The sequence below is a fragment of the Lynx canadensis genome, chromosome D4, assembly GCF_007474595.2.
Source record: "Lynx canadensis isolate LIC74 chromosome D4, mLynCan4.pri.v2, whole genome shotgun sequence".
Taxonomy (NCBI): domain Eukaryota; kingdom Metazoa; phylum Chordata; class Mammalia; order Carnivora; family Felidae; genus Lynx; species Lynx canadensis.
Genome location: NC_044315.2, coordinates 56,986,495 through 57,003,067, shown reverse-complemented (window position 1 = coordinate 57,003,067; position 16,573 = coordinate 56,986,495). Strand labels below are relative to the sequence as shown.

The following is a 16,573-nucleotide window of genomic DNA, read 5'->3' as shown; positions in this document are numbered from 1 at the left end:
TCCCAGGGTTGTGGGATTGAGCCCTGTGTTAGGGCTCTGTGCTGGGATTCTCTCTCTCCTGCTGCCCCTCTCTTCCCCCTCTAAAAAAAATTTAAAAATTAAAAAAATATAGGGGTGCCTGGGTGACTCAGTCGGCTAAGTGTCTGACTTCGACTTAAGTCATGATCCTGCAGTTCGTGAGTTCAAGCCCCATGTCGGGGTCTGTGCTGACAGCTCAGAGCCTTCAGCCTGCTTTGCATTCTGTGTCTCCCTCTCTCTGTCCCACTCATTCACTCACTCACTCTCTCTCTCTCTCTCTCTCTCTCAGATACATAAGCATTCAAAAAAAAAATAAGAGTGATGAGGAGTGTAAGGGTGGGAAGAGTGGTCAGATGATCAATACAGGCTTTACACAAAAGGCAAAATTGAGCAAAAATTCGAAGTGGACAAGGGAGTCAGTCAAGGGGCCATCTGGAGGAAGAATGTTGAGGTCAGAAGGAATAACGACAACAAAGACTGTTTAAAGAACAGCAGGAAAATCAGAGTAGCTGGAGTAGGAAGGTGAGGAGCAGAGTGACAGGAGAGAAGAGATCAGGGAAGGTGGGGGGCACATTATGCACTGTCTAAAAGTTTAGAACCTCAACTATTTTTTTTAATTGAGGTAAAACTTAGTGTTATATTAGTTTCAGGTGTACAATATAATGATTCAACAATTCTATATGTTACTCAGTGTTCATCACAATAAGTGTACTTTGATACCCTTTATCTGTTTCACCCATCACCCCACACACCTCCTCTCTGTAAACCACCCGTTTATTCTCTGTATTTAAGAGTTTCGGTTTTGCTGTTGTTTGTGTAAGGACCTTGGCTTTTACTGAGTGAAACTGGGAGCCTCTGTATTTCATCCAGGAACATGCCTATGTTTTGCCATTTTTTCAGACCATCTTTTTGTCCATCAATAAAGTCTTAACGTTTTCTTCATATAGGTTTTGTGCATTTTTTTTTATGCTTAGTCTTAGATATTTTAAGATTTTGTTGTTAATATGAATGAAATCTTTCTTCTGTCATATTCTCTAATTGGAAATTGCTACTGATTAATAAAACTACTAATTTTTATGTACTTGTTATGTATCTGGAAGTCTCTTAATTTTCATGAAGAGGTTATCAACTTTACCCCCAGCTTAGGTGGTTATTAGTATCTGAATCTGCTCTGTGCTCGTAACACCACCTTCCCCATATACTGGTGCCTTAAAAATTCTTAAAATGTACTAGTCTCGGGGTATCTTTCTAAGTCTTTTGTCCCAAACCTGCTCCATTGCATCTATTAGGATGGCTGCTACTAAAAAAAAAAAAAAAAAAAAAAAAAAGTACTGGCAAAGATCTGGCGAAATTAGAATGGCTCGTGCACTGTTGGTGGGAATGTAAAATGGTGCAGCTGTTATAGAAACAATATGGTGAGCCCTCAAAAAATTAAAAATAGAATTACCATACTATCCAGCAATTCCACTTCTAGGTATATACCCCCCCAAAAAAATCAAAAGCAGGAACTTGGAGAGGTATTTGTACCTCATGTACCCATGTTCATAACAGCATTGTTCATAATAGCCAAGGAGCAGAAGCAATCCAAATGTCTGTCAGCACATGAAAGGATAAACAAAAGTGGTATATATACATACAATGTAATATTATTGTCTTAAAAAGGAAGTAAGTTATGACACATGCTACAACATAGATGAACCTTTAGAACATTATGCTAAGTGAAATAAGCCAGTCATAGAAAAATACATACTATATGATTCCACTTATATGGGGCACCTGGAGTAGTCAAATTCATGCAGACAAAAAGAATGGTGATTGCCAAGGGCAAGGGGTTGGAGGAATGGGGAGTTAGTGCTTAATGGGTACAGAGTTGCAGTTTAATAAGATGAAAAGAATCTGAGACGAATGGTGGTAATCGTTGCCCAAAAGTGTGAATGGACTTAATGCCACTCAACTGTACACTTAAAAATGGTTAAGATGGTAATATTATATAAATTTTGCCAATTCAAATTTTTTAATTAAAATTTTTTAAATCTGTTCCATTAATAATTTTGTGTTTCTTGTTGCTACTCTTTTATTCTGTGAATTTTTGTCCTTTGCTTTGAGCTCAACCTTCCTCACTGACCTTTGTCTCCAATGTTACCTTTGTCTGGGCCTGGAACTCCTTGAGTCCCTCAACATTCACCTTTGTCCAGATTACAGTCCCTTTATTTGGGAGCTCTTGTTAGCCTACTCTTTTTTTGTTTTAAGCCAATCTTGCTCCTAAGACCCCCAAGTTTGGGCCAATCTCACTTCCAAAGAAAGATCTGAGAAATAAAGCACACAAGGGGCACCTAGGTGGCTCAGTCGGTTAAGCGTCCAACACTTGATTTCAGCTCAGGTCATGATCTCATGGTTTATGGGATCGAGTCCTGTGTCAGGGTCTGCACTGACAGCACACAGCCTCCTTGGGATTCTCTCTCCCTCTCTGCCCTTCCCTTGCTTGCATGCTCTCTCTCAAAAATAAAAGAAAAGAAAAAAAGAAAAGAAATAAAACACACAGTTTTAGAATATACGCTATCTGTATTCCAGGTATAACTATGAACTTAATGCTGTTTAATATAAATCAAGAAATGAGATTTATGGAGAATTGCTTGAAGGATACATAGTTTATCCACTGCCTGGAATCAGTTCGCTTGTGTTTTTGTTTTTTTTTTTTAAGTTTTTTTTTTTTTTTTTTTTTTTTTTTTTAGTAACCTATATACCCAACGTGGGGCTTGAACTCACAACCCTGAGATCAAGAGTCATATGCTTTATTGATTGAGCCAGCCAGGGACTTTTTTCTAAGCCAAGCTTCCATAGATGAGCTCTAGAAACTTTGTGAACTGTGTGAAATTGTCTGTAAAAACCTGTGCATTTTTTTATGAGAGGTCCTAAGATTTTAAAAGTTTTCAGTATGTTCTATTTATTATCCACTCTCCCCCCAAAATAGTTAAGAATCTATATAGTCTAAAATTTGTTATTCCTTGGATTGCGACAGATAATCAAAGCCTTTCCTCAACTGAAATGTTCTGCCCCAAGTTCAGAATGGCTTTTACTGAACAATGCTTTGGCACTATGCCAACTGCCTACATGGAAAGACATTAAAAAGAAACAGCCTCAGTTCTAAAAAATGTGTTTAGGGAATTACCAAAGATGGGCACAGATCGGCCTGCATATCTCAAGATCTTAACCAGATAATAGGTCTGTATAGGCAGAAAAATGCTGATGGTATCATGAGACAAGAACAGATTATGAACAAAGCCAAGGAGAATGAAATTCTTTAGGTAAGAACTGAGCCAAACCTATTAGCAGCACTAAAGGTTCTTCCTTCAGGGGTGCCTGAGTGGCTCAGTCTGTTGAATGTCCAATTCTTGATTTGGGCTCATGATCCCAGGGTCATGGGATTGAGTCCCATCTTGGGCTCTGTGCTTAGTGTGGAATCTGTTTAAGATTATCTCTTTCCCCCTCTGCCCCTCTCTCCTGCTTGTGCTCTCTAAAATTAAAAAAAAAAAAAAAAAAAAGGAGTGGGGTGTCTGGCTGGCTCAGTCAGTTAAGTCCAACTTCAGCTCAGGTCATCATCTCACGGTTCATGAGTTTGGGCCCCACATCGGGCTCTGTGCTGATAGCTCAGATCCTGGAGCCTGCTTTGGATTCTGTGTCTCCCTCTCTCTCTGCCCCTCCCTGACTCATGCTCTGTCTCTGTCTCTCAAAAATAAATAAGCATGGGGCGCCTGGGTGGCGCAGTCGGTTAAGCGTCCGACTTCAGCCAGGTCACGATCTCGTGGTCCGTGGGTTCGAGCCCCACGTCAGGCTCTGGGCTGATGGCTCAGAACCTGGAGCCTGTTTCCGATTCTGTGTCTCCCTCTCTCTCTGCCCCTCCCCCGTTCATGCTCTGTCTCTCTCTGTCCCAAAAATAAATAAATGTTGAAAAAAAAATTAAAAAAAAATAAATAAGCATAAAAAAAATAAAGTTTCTCCCTTCATAAATGTAAGTATGGAACTTGGAGAGCCACTAATGCAGATACTAATGAATCTTTAGATAAACGCATGTAACATTTTACGTATACATTAAGTATACATAATTTAAAGAAAGGTTCAAACCACAAAACATTATGTAAAATTTGTAACAACTCTCCCTTCCCAATTTCAGGAAAATTCTCTTTTATGTAGCTCTCACTTTCCTTGATTTAGCTAAAATCCATCTAACCATTGTTCAAAGCTCAGGTTTTTTGTTTTCAAAAAATATTTTATTTATTTTTTTAAAGGCTCCACACCCAAGAGTCGCATGCTGTATCAACTGAGCCAGCTAGGCACCCCATCAGCTTTTAAAATTATGACAATAAATGTAATTCAAATAGAATTGCTTTTGTTTCACTAAACTGAAAACCACCCCCTCGCTTCCTCAAACACACACACACACACTCACAGCTCTTTTACTGTTTTTATAATTCTCCAAAAGCATATCCACAAAGAACTATGACAAAGTTTTCCTTTTGTTGGAGGCAACCCTCCCATATAGCCAAAAGTCATTTGGTTGGAATTATGTAGAGAGTTTGGTTCCAGACCAAAGTCTAAGCATTCTCCAAAATAGCACTAATAGAAATTGACTGATATTAATGAGGTAAACTGTGATACTTAGGATGCAAAGTATATGGTCTGGGATTGGAGAAATGAGTTAAGTTAGATCTCTATAGAAAGAGAAAGAAATTCAACAAGACCCTTTTGATTGTCTTATCTTAAGCTCACTTGGTAAATGAAGGATGTCGAGAGGAGTGTTCAAATCATGATTCATCTTACTATAATATCCATAATTACAAAGAAATCAATGAGCCCACTGAAAGTCTCTGTTGGACTACTCCTATTTCTCCCTAGAAAGTTCACAGATGAGAAACATGCTCTCACCTTTACTTTTTGCTAAAGACACTTTATACCATGGCTATCACAGCAGACCTTTGGCTTTCTGTTTAAACACCTTCAAAATTAAATCACTAACCTGTCCGCCTCAAGTCTTTAGGTAGAGTATTCCTGTCACTGCCCCTCTAAAAAAAAAAAAAAAAAAACAAAAAACAAACAAACAAAAAAAAAAACACTCAAACATTACTCTCTATGTAAATTAATGTGAATTAGTATCCTCTGTGGTTATAACCAAAGACTTTCTGGAATGACCTCAAGTTCAATTCTGTATTTTTTTCTTCCCACCTTTGCAGCAAAAATTTTTTTCAAAAGCCAGGTCAGAGGGAAGTCAAATCTGAGTCCTCCCCTAATAGGCTTCTTGGGAGATCCAAAATTGTAAGGAGCTTCTTGGTGGGCTTCAGTTCAATCCTTTAAACACTACTCTGAGGGCATAAGTGATCAATTTCTTGGCTTTGTGGATAGAACACTGTATGGTATAGTACTAAGCAAATATCAGTTCTGATGTTGAAGCTGAGCACTTACCTGAAATAAAAGGTTTTATGTATTTCATTTCAGAGAAACACCACCTAAGGATAAAACAAAAGCTCCTGATTAGTCCAGGCCCTGCTGATATAATATTTACTATTTATCAAAATTTACCATGTCCTGGTCGCTTCACTCTGTGCTTTACATAGATCACCTTAATTTTCACTAAAATCTGGGCCTAGAAAAAGGGTATTACTCTTTCCTACAGATGAAAAACCTGAGGCCTAAGATAAAGTGGCTTGCTTAGGGTCAATACAATCAGACAGTGGTAGAGTCACAGTGGTAAAGATTTGAATCCCTGCTTGCCAGACTGCTCTTGACCACAATTCTGTATCATCTCTCTTGTGCACTTGGCACATGAAGAGACAATTGTCAAGTTACTAGGCAGTACCTGAGGGCAGTAACTAGGGCAGTAACTGAGAACTGTGGTTATGGTTCAGAAGTATAAAGTCTTAAATGCCCACATGCTTCTCTTTCATAGATCTGGCACTGAGCTCAGGAGGAAATCCACTATTATACTATGTCCCCACATTTCAGCATCCCTTATTTCTTTACTTTTGACTCAGAACCTCCTACAGCAATCTTCCCCACAAGCATGGTCCATGAACCAAATGTTTCAAAAACATGAAAAGTCGGGGCGCCTGGGTGGCGCAGTCGGTTAAGCGTCCGACTTCAGCCAGGTCACGATCTCGCGGTCCGTGAGGTCGAGCCCCGCGTCGGGCTCTGGGCTGATGGCTCAGAGCCTGGAGCCTGTTTCCGATTCTGTGTCTCCCTCTCTCCCTGACCCTCCCCCGTTCATGCTGTCTCTCTCTGTCCCAAAAATAAATAAACATTGAAAAAAAAAAAATTAAAAAAAAAAAAAACATGAAAAGTCTCTGAAAAAACAAGACACCTGGCCCCCACTCTGGATGTACTGACTCAGAATCCTTCAGAATCTCAGAGGAGTGACAACAAGAAACTCAGGAGGTCCTTTTGCCTATAAAATTTTAGACTATTCATTGCCTTGCAGCAAAACAGCTAGCATAAATGAAAGGAGGTAAATTGAAAGCTAGCTTCAGTAATAATCAGTCTGACATTGGGTCAGATTGTTATTAAGAAAAAGGACAGAGATCTGGTGAGAAGGCATAGAGTCACAACATTGTTTTGAAGCTGGAAGAGATCTTGGAAATTGTCTAGTCTAATGTTTTTCTAACAGTGTTCCATGGAGCCTTAGGAGTTCTAAAATGGGATATTTTAGCTTCTGCAGAAGCTCCACTGGTAACCTGGAATTTTGTGTAAGATCATATCTGAATAATGGTTTTGCTGATTTAAACAAACAAAACAAACCTTGGTTGCAAACGAGGAGTTAAAAAAAATTTTTTGAGGTCCAGCTTTCATCCCAAATCAATTAGATCAAACTTGTGCTAGTTAATATCGGGCATCAGCATTTTCCAATACCAGGTGAATTCAGTGTAGCCAAACTTAGGAACCACTGTACAAATCTGCTCTGTGCTTCCTCACTTGAAATAAAACAAAACTAAGACCCAAAGAATTTAAAGGAGGTTTGGATTGAAACCAGAATCTCTTGACTTCTAGCTCAATATACTGTGTTGTACTCTCCACAATCCAGAATAAACCAATTATTCCTCTAAGACAGACAACACAAAAATCAAGATTATTATGTAACCTCACATTTACAGAGTTCTCTGGACTTTAAAGAGTACTTTATATTCTCTTTTTAGATTCTTACAAAGATACTGTGAATTAGGGCAAAACTGTAACTGTTTTAGACATGAGGAAATCAGAAGTCAATTAAGTTAACTCACAGTGGCTTAGAAGTAAGGCCAACATTAAACTCTTTATCTTCTAATTTTGGATTAAGTAAATCTAATTTAGCAAGTGTTTGAGTGCCTCGTATGTGTTAGTTAAACATGGCCTAAGATGCAAAAATAAGACATTATCCATGCCCTCAATTAGTGTACAAATTTCTTAGAAAAAACAGAGATAACTAAAATACTGTGCTGTCTGGCTTATCCCTTGGACTAGCAGAAGCTGAAAACACTCCTTGATTGGCCTTGATAATGAAGTCCAATACTCTTCAAATTCAGTCTGTGGCTTCTAATTTCTTTCTGGCTATGGAAACTAATTTTAGGGAACTCAAGGGATTTGTACATAGCTATTGCACCTGTAGGCAAGGCCACGGAGCTGAAAAATGTTTTGATGGAGGAGAGAAGATGGGTGCAATTTCAGTGAGGTTCATTTCATAATCTCTGAAGCCAAGGATATGATTCAGCAAAAGACTGGTATATTCCAAAACAAAGGACTGGATGGATAAGAAAGAGTATTCACATAAATAATTATTTCTTTTTCCACAGCATTTTAATAACTAGACAGCTTATAATTTATGTTGAAGATAAGTACTATACACCAAAGGGGAAAATAACATGTAAGAAAGAGTATTTCTATCAGTAATTCAGAGTGGTGGAGAAGGTCACAGATGGACAGGAATGTTCAGACAACTTTTGCATGAGGAATTCATCAGACATTGCAAAATGTTGCCATCCATATTTTACTACATAAAAGATAATGAAAGAGCCAGGAAACCATGTTTTATTTATGAACTGAAACAAGTTGGCCAAGAATGGTCTATCACAGTTATTCTCAAACTTTTACTTGCATCAGAATTACCTGGAAGGCTGACTCTCATAAACTTCTGATTCAGCAGGTCTGTGGTAGGGCCCAGTGATTTACATTTCTTACAAAGTCAGGTGATGGTGATGCCATGGGTTCAGGTCTCACCATTTGAGAACTGCTGGTTTATCATAAAGTCCACAATATACTAGATACACACAGGTGTGCACACTTGCTTGTTGCAAATTATGACAATTTAGTTAATTCTCTACTATTGACTTTGTAAATTATACTCTCCCCATCAACCTAATGGCCAACAGTAAGAGTAAATCAGGAAGAAGTTACAGCTAGTCACTTAAGAAGACCATCTATTTAAGAGCACAAATGAATAAGTTTATGAAATACATGTTTGGGTACACAAAAGTGAGGTACATCTAACAACTAGGAAATGACATTGCCCTTTAAAAGCCTTTACTTATCTTGAAGCAGACATGAATTTTGTTTTTTTTTGCTTAAGAGAACACTCTTTGGACCTCTCTATACCTTAAATGGTACCCAAGATTCCATCCTCATTTTTTTTCTCACTACTCTTCCTGAGTTTTCTTAACTACCCCCCAGCTTTATTTATATCAATGGTTAATGACTTTGTTCAGGTTAAGAAATTCCTTTGAGAATATGATTAATGCTACAGACTTTCTTCATAAAACTAAATGTACACACCTATATACATTTTACATCCAATTCAAGACATTCAGAGATTTTTCACTCAAGTCCAAAGGCCCCAGGTTAAGAATTCCCTATCTGTATGATCTGTAATGATTCAAACATCTATATTCTTCAGCCTTATTTTTTATCCTGAGCTTCAGTATTACATATCCAAATATCTACTTAACATCTGTTTTTGGATGTCACACAAATGTCTCAAAATCTATAGGTACAGGGCGCCTGGGTGTCTCAGTTGGTTAAGCGTCTGACTTTGGCTCAGGTCAAGATCCCAGAATTCATGGGTTCAAGCCCTGTGTCAGGCTCTGTGCTGACAGCTCAGAGCCTGAAGCCTGCTTGGATTGTGTGTCTCCCTCCCCTCTCTGCCCCTCCCCACTCATGATCTGTCTCTCTCAAAAATAAACAAACATTAAAAAACCTTTTTTAAAAACCTATAGGTACTGAGGAATGACTGCTTAATATGGATGGTGTTTCCTTTTCGGGTGATGAAAAAGCTCTGGAATAATTAGTGATGGTTGCACAACATTGTGAATATACTTAATTTCACTGAATTGTGGTTATATTTTTATATGGTTATAGTAGTTTCACTTGTGTATTTTACCACAATTAAAAAATCTACACTCACAAAAACTGAAATCATCTCTATTCCCCATCTCTCACACCCAAAATCTGTGCGTTCTCTTGTATTTCCTTTGAACATCAGTTACTAATCATTTACCTAGTAGCCCAAGCCAGATACTCGAGAGTCATCTTGACAGTGCTCTCTTTCACTCTTCCATTTGTAATTAATCATGAAGTTCTGTATATTCTCTCATTAAGATTTAAATTGAGACAGTCACCTACTTCCTCTATTTCCAAAGCTTCTAGCTAAGTTCACCATTAACCTCAGAGACTCCAGTTTTCCATCTTCCCACCCTCCAATCCTCACAATCACCCCCAGGACAAAGGCATTACTATCCCCATTTCACAGCTAAGGAGACTAAGCCTTAGAGTGTACTTGCAATTTGAACTTAGGTAAAAGTTTCTGGGAAAGAGTCCACAGTAGTGACTTTTCCTTCCCTAGATCCCTTGTATGCTGGTTATTCTGTGTGTTGTGTCTCCTCCCACCCAACTCCCTCTGCCCTGTTCTGGGAAGCTGACCTCTATGGACTACATCACCCAGACTACCTTGTCCCTGAGCTACTATCTGAGTTTTGCCAATGGAAGGTACTAGCTGGAGACCTGAGAGAAGGAAGAGAGAGAAAGATTATTTTATTTCTTTACTTCCTTTCTGCTTATTGCAGCTGCTTAGTCCTTATGGTCATAGCTTTTGTCAGGCAGTTCCTCTTCCAGATTGTAGCTGTAGGTGGGCTCTGGTAACAAGACTCCCTTCCCCTTTCCTTTCAGGCCTAGGAGTCCTACCATTCCTTTCTAGTTTCTGTTAATACTGACCATACTTCTATAAATAGCCCTTTGGTTAAACTCTCTTCAGTTAAACTTTTTTGAATGCACCAGCTGTTTTTCTGCAAGGATTTTGACTGATAAAGTAGGAAAACAATGAATCATATGTTCCTGTACTTTCATTCAACTTCTAATATCTATAATAGAGTCTCCTTCCTTTCCTGTGATCCAAAGTTTTCCATCCTTCTGAGACTACCTGGTCTTCCAAGAAATCTCTCTAAATACTGTAACCTACAGAACAATACTGTCGTTACCACTATTGTGCCGAATCTAATATGACATTAGTACTCTATTGTCCTCTAGTTCTGATTGATAAATTTTGTCAGTCTGACCATCCCTGCAAGGCAATAAGCTCCTTAGGTGTAGGGAACTTCAGCAATTAGAATCTCTAATGACAAACATATTTTAGGGGGAAGGAAACTTACAGGTTACCCTAACTTCCTCATTTTATAGATTGGAGGTTCAGGTTTACACAGCTATGAAATAGTGGCAAACTGAAGTCCATAATCTAGATTCTTTCTATTGCTTCATCATGCTGTGATACTACACTGGGTACTTAGTGGACACTCAATATGCTGGTGACTCACTCCTAAATGCATTCAGTTTTCGTTTGTTCAATGCTAGGCCCTGTGCCTAGATAACTATCTGGCACACAGTATGTGCTTGGCAAATATTTGCTCATTTGAACCTGCAATGAAAGACTAATTCCTTGCAGGTTAATCATATAAACTTGCTCATATAAACTCAGAGAATCATTTATAATAATAATCCCTTATACACCTGGAGAAAATGTGTATTTTTCAACGTGCTTTCACATTTAAATGAGCCCATTTGCTCCAAGGTAGACATAGCAGAAATTATTAGTCTATTTTAACAGATACAGGAAACAGAGTCTCTGAGGAGTTAAAAAATCAAGGTCCCTTTACTTGTATGTAGCAGAGCTGAGACCAGTATTCATGTTTTTTGACACTCCAATACCATTTTGACTATTCCATGTTGCTGCTTCAGGTTTGCTTTCGCATCTAGGTATAGCAGGTTCATTCAGGAAATTCATCTAAATATTCACAATGAATAGGTAGATCATACACTTGTGCTCAAATGATTTTGTCCCTTTAAAAATCCACTGTTAAAGGTATTTCTACTTCTGATTAGGTACAGTCTGCAGAATATCACCATTCTTGATTATTACAAGGCCTGTTATTTCTCTCAGAGAGGAAGGTTACCATCTGTTGTGTTCTAGAACAAGGGATACAACACTTTTGAGACATCACTTTCTGTATAGACCAGAGCCAGGTGCTTTTATAAGTAGGTGTTGGAAAAGAAACAAACAACCTCTTGTCCTTGGCGTGACCTCACTGGAGAGGGGTTGACACAATGGCTTTCTTCAAGATCAAATGCCAGAGAGGTACCTATAAATATTTTTATTGCATCCTCTCACCAAAACACTTTGGTATAGAGTTCACCTGGGTTTTAGCTACTAGGATGATTTCTGATCCTAATCAAAGCATTGCAGAAACCAAAGACAACCTATAGATACGTTATCTATCTTCTTTGGATTTCAGTTTCCATTAAGAGCTCAAAGTATTGGCTCAGAAAAGGACCCAAACCAAAGTCCTACATCAGGGGTCACAAACTCAAATGCCTACCAGATGCCAGGCAAACAAAGCAAAGCCTACTGTAAGAAAACAAGGAGTAATAGAGTCTGTAATAAACTACAGTAAATTAACACTTGCTTCTCAACTCCAACCACCAGTTGCTTTGAGAGGAGTGTGAGCTAAGAGTCAACAGATCTTTTTTTTTTTTTTTTTTTTCATTTTTAAAACTGGAAATCCACATTTTCTAAAGTGTGAAGTTTGGTTTGAAAAAGCTACTAATTCAGGGGCGCCTGGATGGCTCAGTCGGTTACGCGTCCGACTTTGGCTCAGGTCATGATCTCAGGGTCCATGAGTTCGCGCCCCCGTCGGGCTCTGTGCTGACAGCCTGGAGCCTGCTTCAGATTCTGTGTCTCCCTCTCTCTTTGACCCTCCCCCGTTCATGCTCTCTGTCTCAAAAAATAAACAAACATTAAAAAAAAAAAAAAGCTACTAATTCAAACTTATAAGCCTGTTGCAAGCCTTGGGTAGCCAGCTAGAGTTTGACTTTTCTTTATGGAATAGGTCTCCTGTGTCATATAAAAGAATTATAGCAAAGGTGTCACTTTCAAGTCAAATGTGGGGTAAGATTTATGCCTCTCCGTGAATGCGTACAGTGTTGGGAGAAGTGGACAAACTCCATGAGTTAATAGGAAAGTGCCCTAGATAGGGATTTGGGGATCTATTTCATAAGGTAACTGAATAAATGTGTCCCACTTTGGGAAGTATTTGGTGGGGGATAAAGATCCCCTTTGCTAGGCATCTGGGTAAATAGATCTCTGGAATGTCTTGGAAACCCTAAGTATACTCAAATACGAGAAGGGAGCAGTAAGCTTGAAGAGTATCGGGAGAGCAGTTTACAAGAGGAAGATGGACAGGTATAACTGCAAAGTACAGAGCTGTACGAATGTCGGTAGTATGTAGGTACAATCTCTTCTGTGTTGGGAGGGAGAAGGCAATAACCTCTCCTACGGCGCCACCTTCGGGCGCTTCTTGCTCACCATTGCTGCGCCGCCGTCAACTCCAGCAGCCTCCATCTTAACGCTTTCTGCGCAGGCGCCCTAGAGCCCCAGGGTCCAGCCTAGAGCAGAGCCCCGCCCCTGCCCACACCCCTCTCCTCTGGAGCCAGCCAACCGCCCCTCCCCACCAGTGTTTCTCGGAAGGGGTCCTGGGGTAGTTGGCTTGTCTTTACGTACTCGAGTGCTCTCTGTGCAGGCTGCTGGGCAACAGAGAAGAAATACTCAGAGCCTGCCTTTGGGCAGATCACAGTCTTATGAGGGAAGACAGACAAATTGTAACTAATTAAAGTGTTGTGTGAAGGGGTTCAGGTTGGTTGGGTCCTAAAGGCTGCTAGTAAGTATCAAAACCTAGAAGACAGTGGAAAAGGCTGCAGGCCATTCTAGCAAGGGGGAACTCAATGTGCAAAGAAAGGCACAGAGAGGTAGAGGAGTGCACAGTGTGGTGACGGTGAGGAGGGGTGGCAGAGGGGGAAACCGCAGGGACTTGCGGTTTAGAATAGCTACAGGATGGTGGGCGGTGTCTGCACTGTCCTGGAGGGTCTTAGAATTTTTCAGCCTGAAGGCTGTGATAGATAACAACTAAACAGCTTTAACAGGAGAGACTTACCAGAGTAGGTGAAGAGGGCAGGGGCAGCATGGAGGCAGGTGATAATCACAGTAATCCAGACAAGAGGAACTAAAGGCCACTACTCCACTTGTGGTACTGGGAAATGAGGTGAGACAGTGGATTCAACAGGCAAGTTTGAGGCAGAAATGATAGAGGGCAACTGGTTTGGGGAAAGAGAAGGAGGAAGTTTAAAAATGACTGGGGAACTGAGCTGCAAGGGTTTATTTAGCAAGCAAATGGAAATGAGCTGGAAGACTGGAGTTAATCTGTCCTGTGCTCCCATTCAGCCCCCACCCCACAAGGGCTGAGAGACTAGGTGAGCGCTTTTCTTGCATAAACTTCTGATTTCCAGACCAGGAGATCTCACTTATACCTTGTTTTCTCCCATATAGGAGACTTCTACTCCAGCTTTTCTTCTGGAATTTTCCCAAATGAAAGGCCAAAGTGCACTCCTAGGCCTACTCCTCTGTCCTGTACTGGCAGCCTCAGCCCTCTACAAATCTCCAGAGGCACACATCTCCCCAGAAGACCCTTACCTTGTCTTCACAACATGGACTAGTTTTCACTAGCGTATGTCATCTGCTACTCTTCTGGACCTTTTGCAGGGAGCTGATGCCCTGAATCCCATGACTCTGTTAACTGGATTGGTGGTCTCAGGTCCAGGCCAAGATGCTAGCCCATTACCTGCTTTACTGTGTGGTGCTTATCCAAAACTCCTTTAGGTCCCACCACTTGTGGGGTGGTGAGGAGGGAGGAGGCAGTGAAGGGCCAGGGGTACAAAATCTACCATTATACAGGATAGTCATTTCTACAGTTTTCCACACTTTAGCAGAATTACCAGACCCCAAAGGCTGCTATAAGATAATTTATTACACACTAGCCAAAAATGTCCTGTAACAATGGCACATACAATAATTAACAACAGCAAAGATGCTTAGTTTCTTGTTTCATGTAACGGCCAGCACAGCTATGGATAACAGAGTCCTCAGGAGGTCCAGGAGGCTGCTACCAAGGGTATCCAAGAACCGTGTCACATCTCTGATGAAGGGTCTGAGAAGTCCATATGATCTCCTGAAAGAGTTCATCTCTGACCTCCCAGGAAATGTTGAAGCCCCCTCCATCCAGCCTGTACAGAGGAATCATAGTCCAAGTTCCCTCTGTAGGGTTGAACATCTGTGAGGGGAACAGCATCTGACCTAGATGAAAGGGAGTGAGGCCAAAGACTAAATTCTTTCTGCAAAGGGGAGGACAAACAGAAGGCAGTGGCCATAGGTGAAGAGGACTCTTTCTAGACTGGTTTCTACAATTTTTGGCTTTGTTCAGGGCCTACCCAAGAAGAAAATACAGCCCTCTCTCCTGGATCCTTCAACTAGGCCTCAGGTGCATACACAAAGGAATAGCTGCTCATGTCTTGAAACATCACTGCTCCCTTTCCTATAGGAGTGAGGGAGGGGGACTCTTGGGCAGGTAGCCTGTGGTGCTTGGGTTCCAAAGAATATTCCTGCTCAGGGCTCTGAAGTTATCATGTGAACCTCATTCTACTCATGACATATAATTTGGAGAAAAGGATTAGCACAGGTCATTTCTAGAAGGTATCTTGTTCAGTTTCAAAGCCTTGTTTTCACAAAACCAGTGGATCCTGGTTTTAGACTGCTTGAGGGACAGTCTAAATTCTAATTTGTATGTTCCTGCCCTGGCATACTTCAATCCAGACTATAGGGCTCAGTGACAACTGTAGGCTCAACTGACTAGCTAACCAGGCACATGCTCCAGGCTCTCTAATGGTTCAACAAGCACCATTGCTCTTCTAATGGTTTATATGTATGGGTCTAACTGAATAAGGTGTGGCATGGAGAGGGGTAGACATGGGATAGGGGGTGAAGGGGTGTCTACCAACAATAATGGCTGACACTCTCAGAAATGTCTGTTCTACCTCCCTATGCAGTAACCCTGACAGCCCAGCTCCTAGCACCACAGACGTGCTGGTCAGGGACTCCTGAGCCTTTCTGAGAAAATATTCTCACCACCCCAAATTTTTCCTTAAACTGAAGGAGTCAGCCTCTTGACTATGAGGACCCTAAGCTGGATATATAGTAATTCTCACTGGCCCTGATTTGTGAAACTGATGCCATCCAGTTGGCACAGGAACCTGGGTGCTCAGCTCCCCTCTTCCATGGAACGAGACTCCGATTTGAGCTTCACAAACTCCCGAGCCACTTCGTCATTGCTCCTCTGAGACAGAATCCGGAGAATAGTCATGCCTGTCTCATCCATGTGGATCTTCCGGCCCAAGGGGCACCAGCAAGCACAGCTTCCCTTGGCTGCCACATCCCTCAGAGGCATCACAGCCAGCCCCAGAACACGATCCTCCCGGGCAAAGCAGTAATCCTTCACACATATTTGCAACTCATAGGCTTCTGGCCCCTCTTCATTTCCCAGGAGGCTGTGAGCATAGGATGGGTGGAGGGAGGAGGCCAGAGCTGAAAGAGCCTTCAACTGAATTTTCCCCAGCCACCATCCAACCCATCCCTCTTCTCCCCTCTCAAGTCTTACCCCCCAGCTCACCCCCATCCCAGAGTCCTGCAGGTTCCCCACCCTGTAACTCACAAGTGGAATGTCTCATTATACTTGGGAGCCCAGTTGTTGCTCTTCGACTTGGTTGTGAACTTCCTCTTCTTATCACTTTGGTGTGGGCCAACCATGGTCACTTCCACAAAGGGCCGGAACATACCTGCTGTCTGCCACTTGAGGTCATTGGCAGCCACCACTGCCCAAACAAGAGAAGCCTGTGAGGGATCCTACCAAGTGTTCCCAATTCTTGAGCCCTAGGTGGCATTCCCCTTGGAGGAAGGCTAAGTTAGAGGACTGGGATAAGCAGCCCCTGTTTTCAACTGATGAGGCCACTGCATAAGAAAAGGTCTGAGACCTGTAAGTCTGTGCCACTCACCTTTCACTGTGACCTTGTGCTCCCCAGTTCCAGGATGTGTAAACAAATCCACCTGAATAGAGATTTCTCCCACAGGATCATCCACACCAGACCCTGAAGGACAGATGGACAGTTGATC

At 41.2% G+C, this 16,573-nt stretch overlaps 2 protein-coding genes across 2 annotated transcripts in view; both read right to left on the bottom strand.

The window, feature by feature from the left end:
- The window catches only part of LOC115499103 (phospholipid-transporting ATPase FetA-like), a 114,598-nt gene extending 101,679 nt beyond the window's left edge, over positions 1-12,919 (bottom strand). Inside the window, exons 1-2 of the mRNA XM_032595519.1 lie at positions 12,855-12,919; positions 5,476-5,519 (exon numbers count right to left, since the gene is read on the bottom strand). Coding sequence (XP_032451410.1) covers positions 5,476-5,519; positions 12,855-12,919 — 109 coding nt within the window. The remainder of the gene's footprint in view (positions 1-5,475; positions 5,520-12,854) is intronic.
- A 1,439-nt stretch (positions 12,920-14,358) lies between these two features.
- Positions 14,359-16,573, bottom strand: part of UNC13B (unc-13 homolog B) — a 221,437-nt gene continuing 219,222 nt past the window's right edge. Inside the window, exons 38-40 of the mRNA XM_032595668.1 lie at positions 16,456-16,548; positions 16,116-16,275; positions 14,359-15,951 (exon numbers count right to left, since the gene is read on the bottom strand). Of these exons, the coding sequence (XP_032451559.1) occupies positions 15,666-15,951; positions 16,116-16,275; positions 16,456-16,548 (539 nt within the window). The 3' untranslated portion in view covers positions 14,359-15,665. The remainder of the gene's footprint in view (positions 15,952-16,115; positions 16,276-16,455; positions 16,549-16,573) is intronic.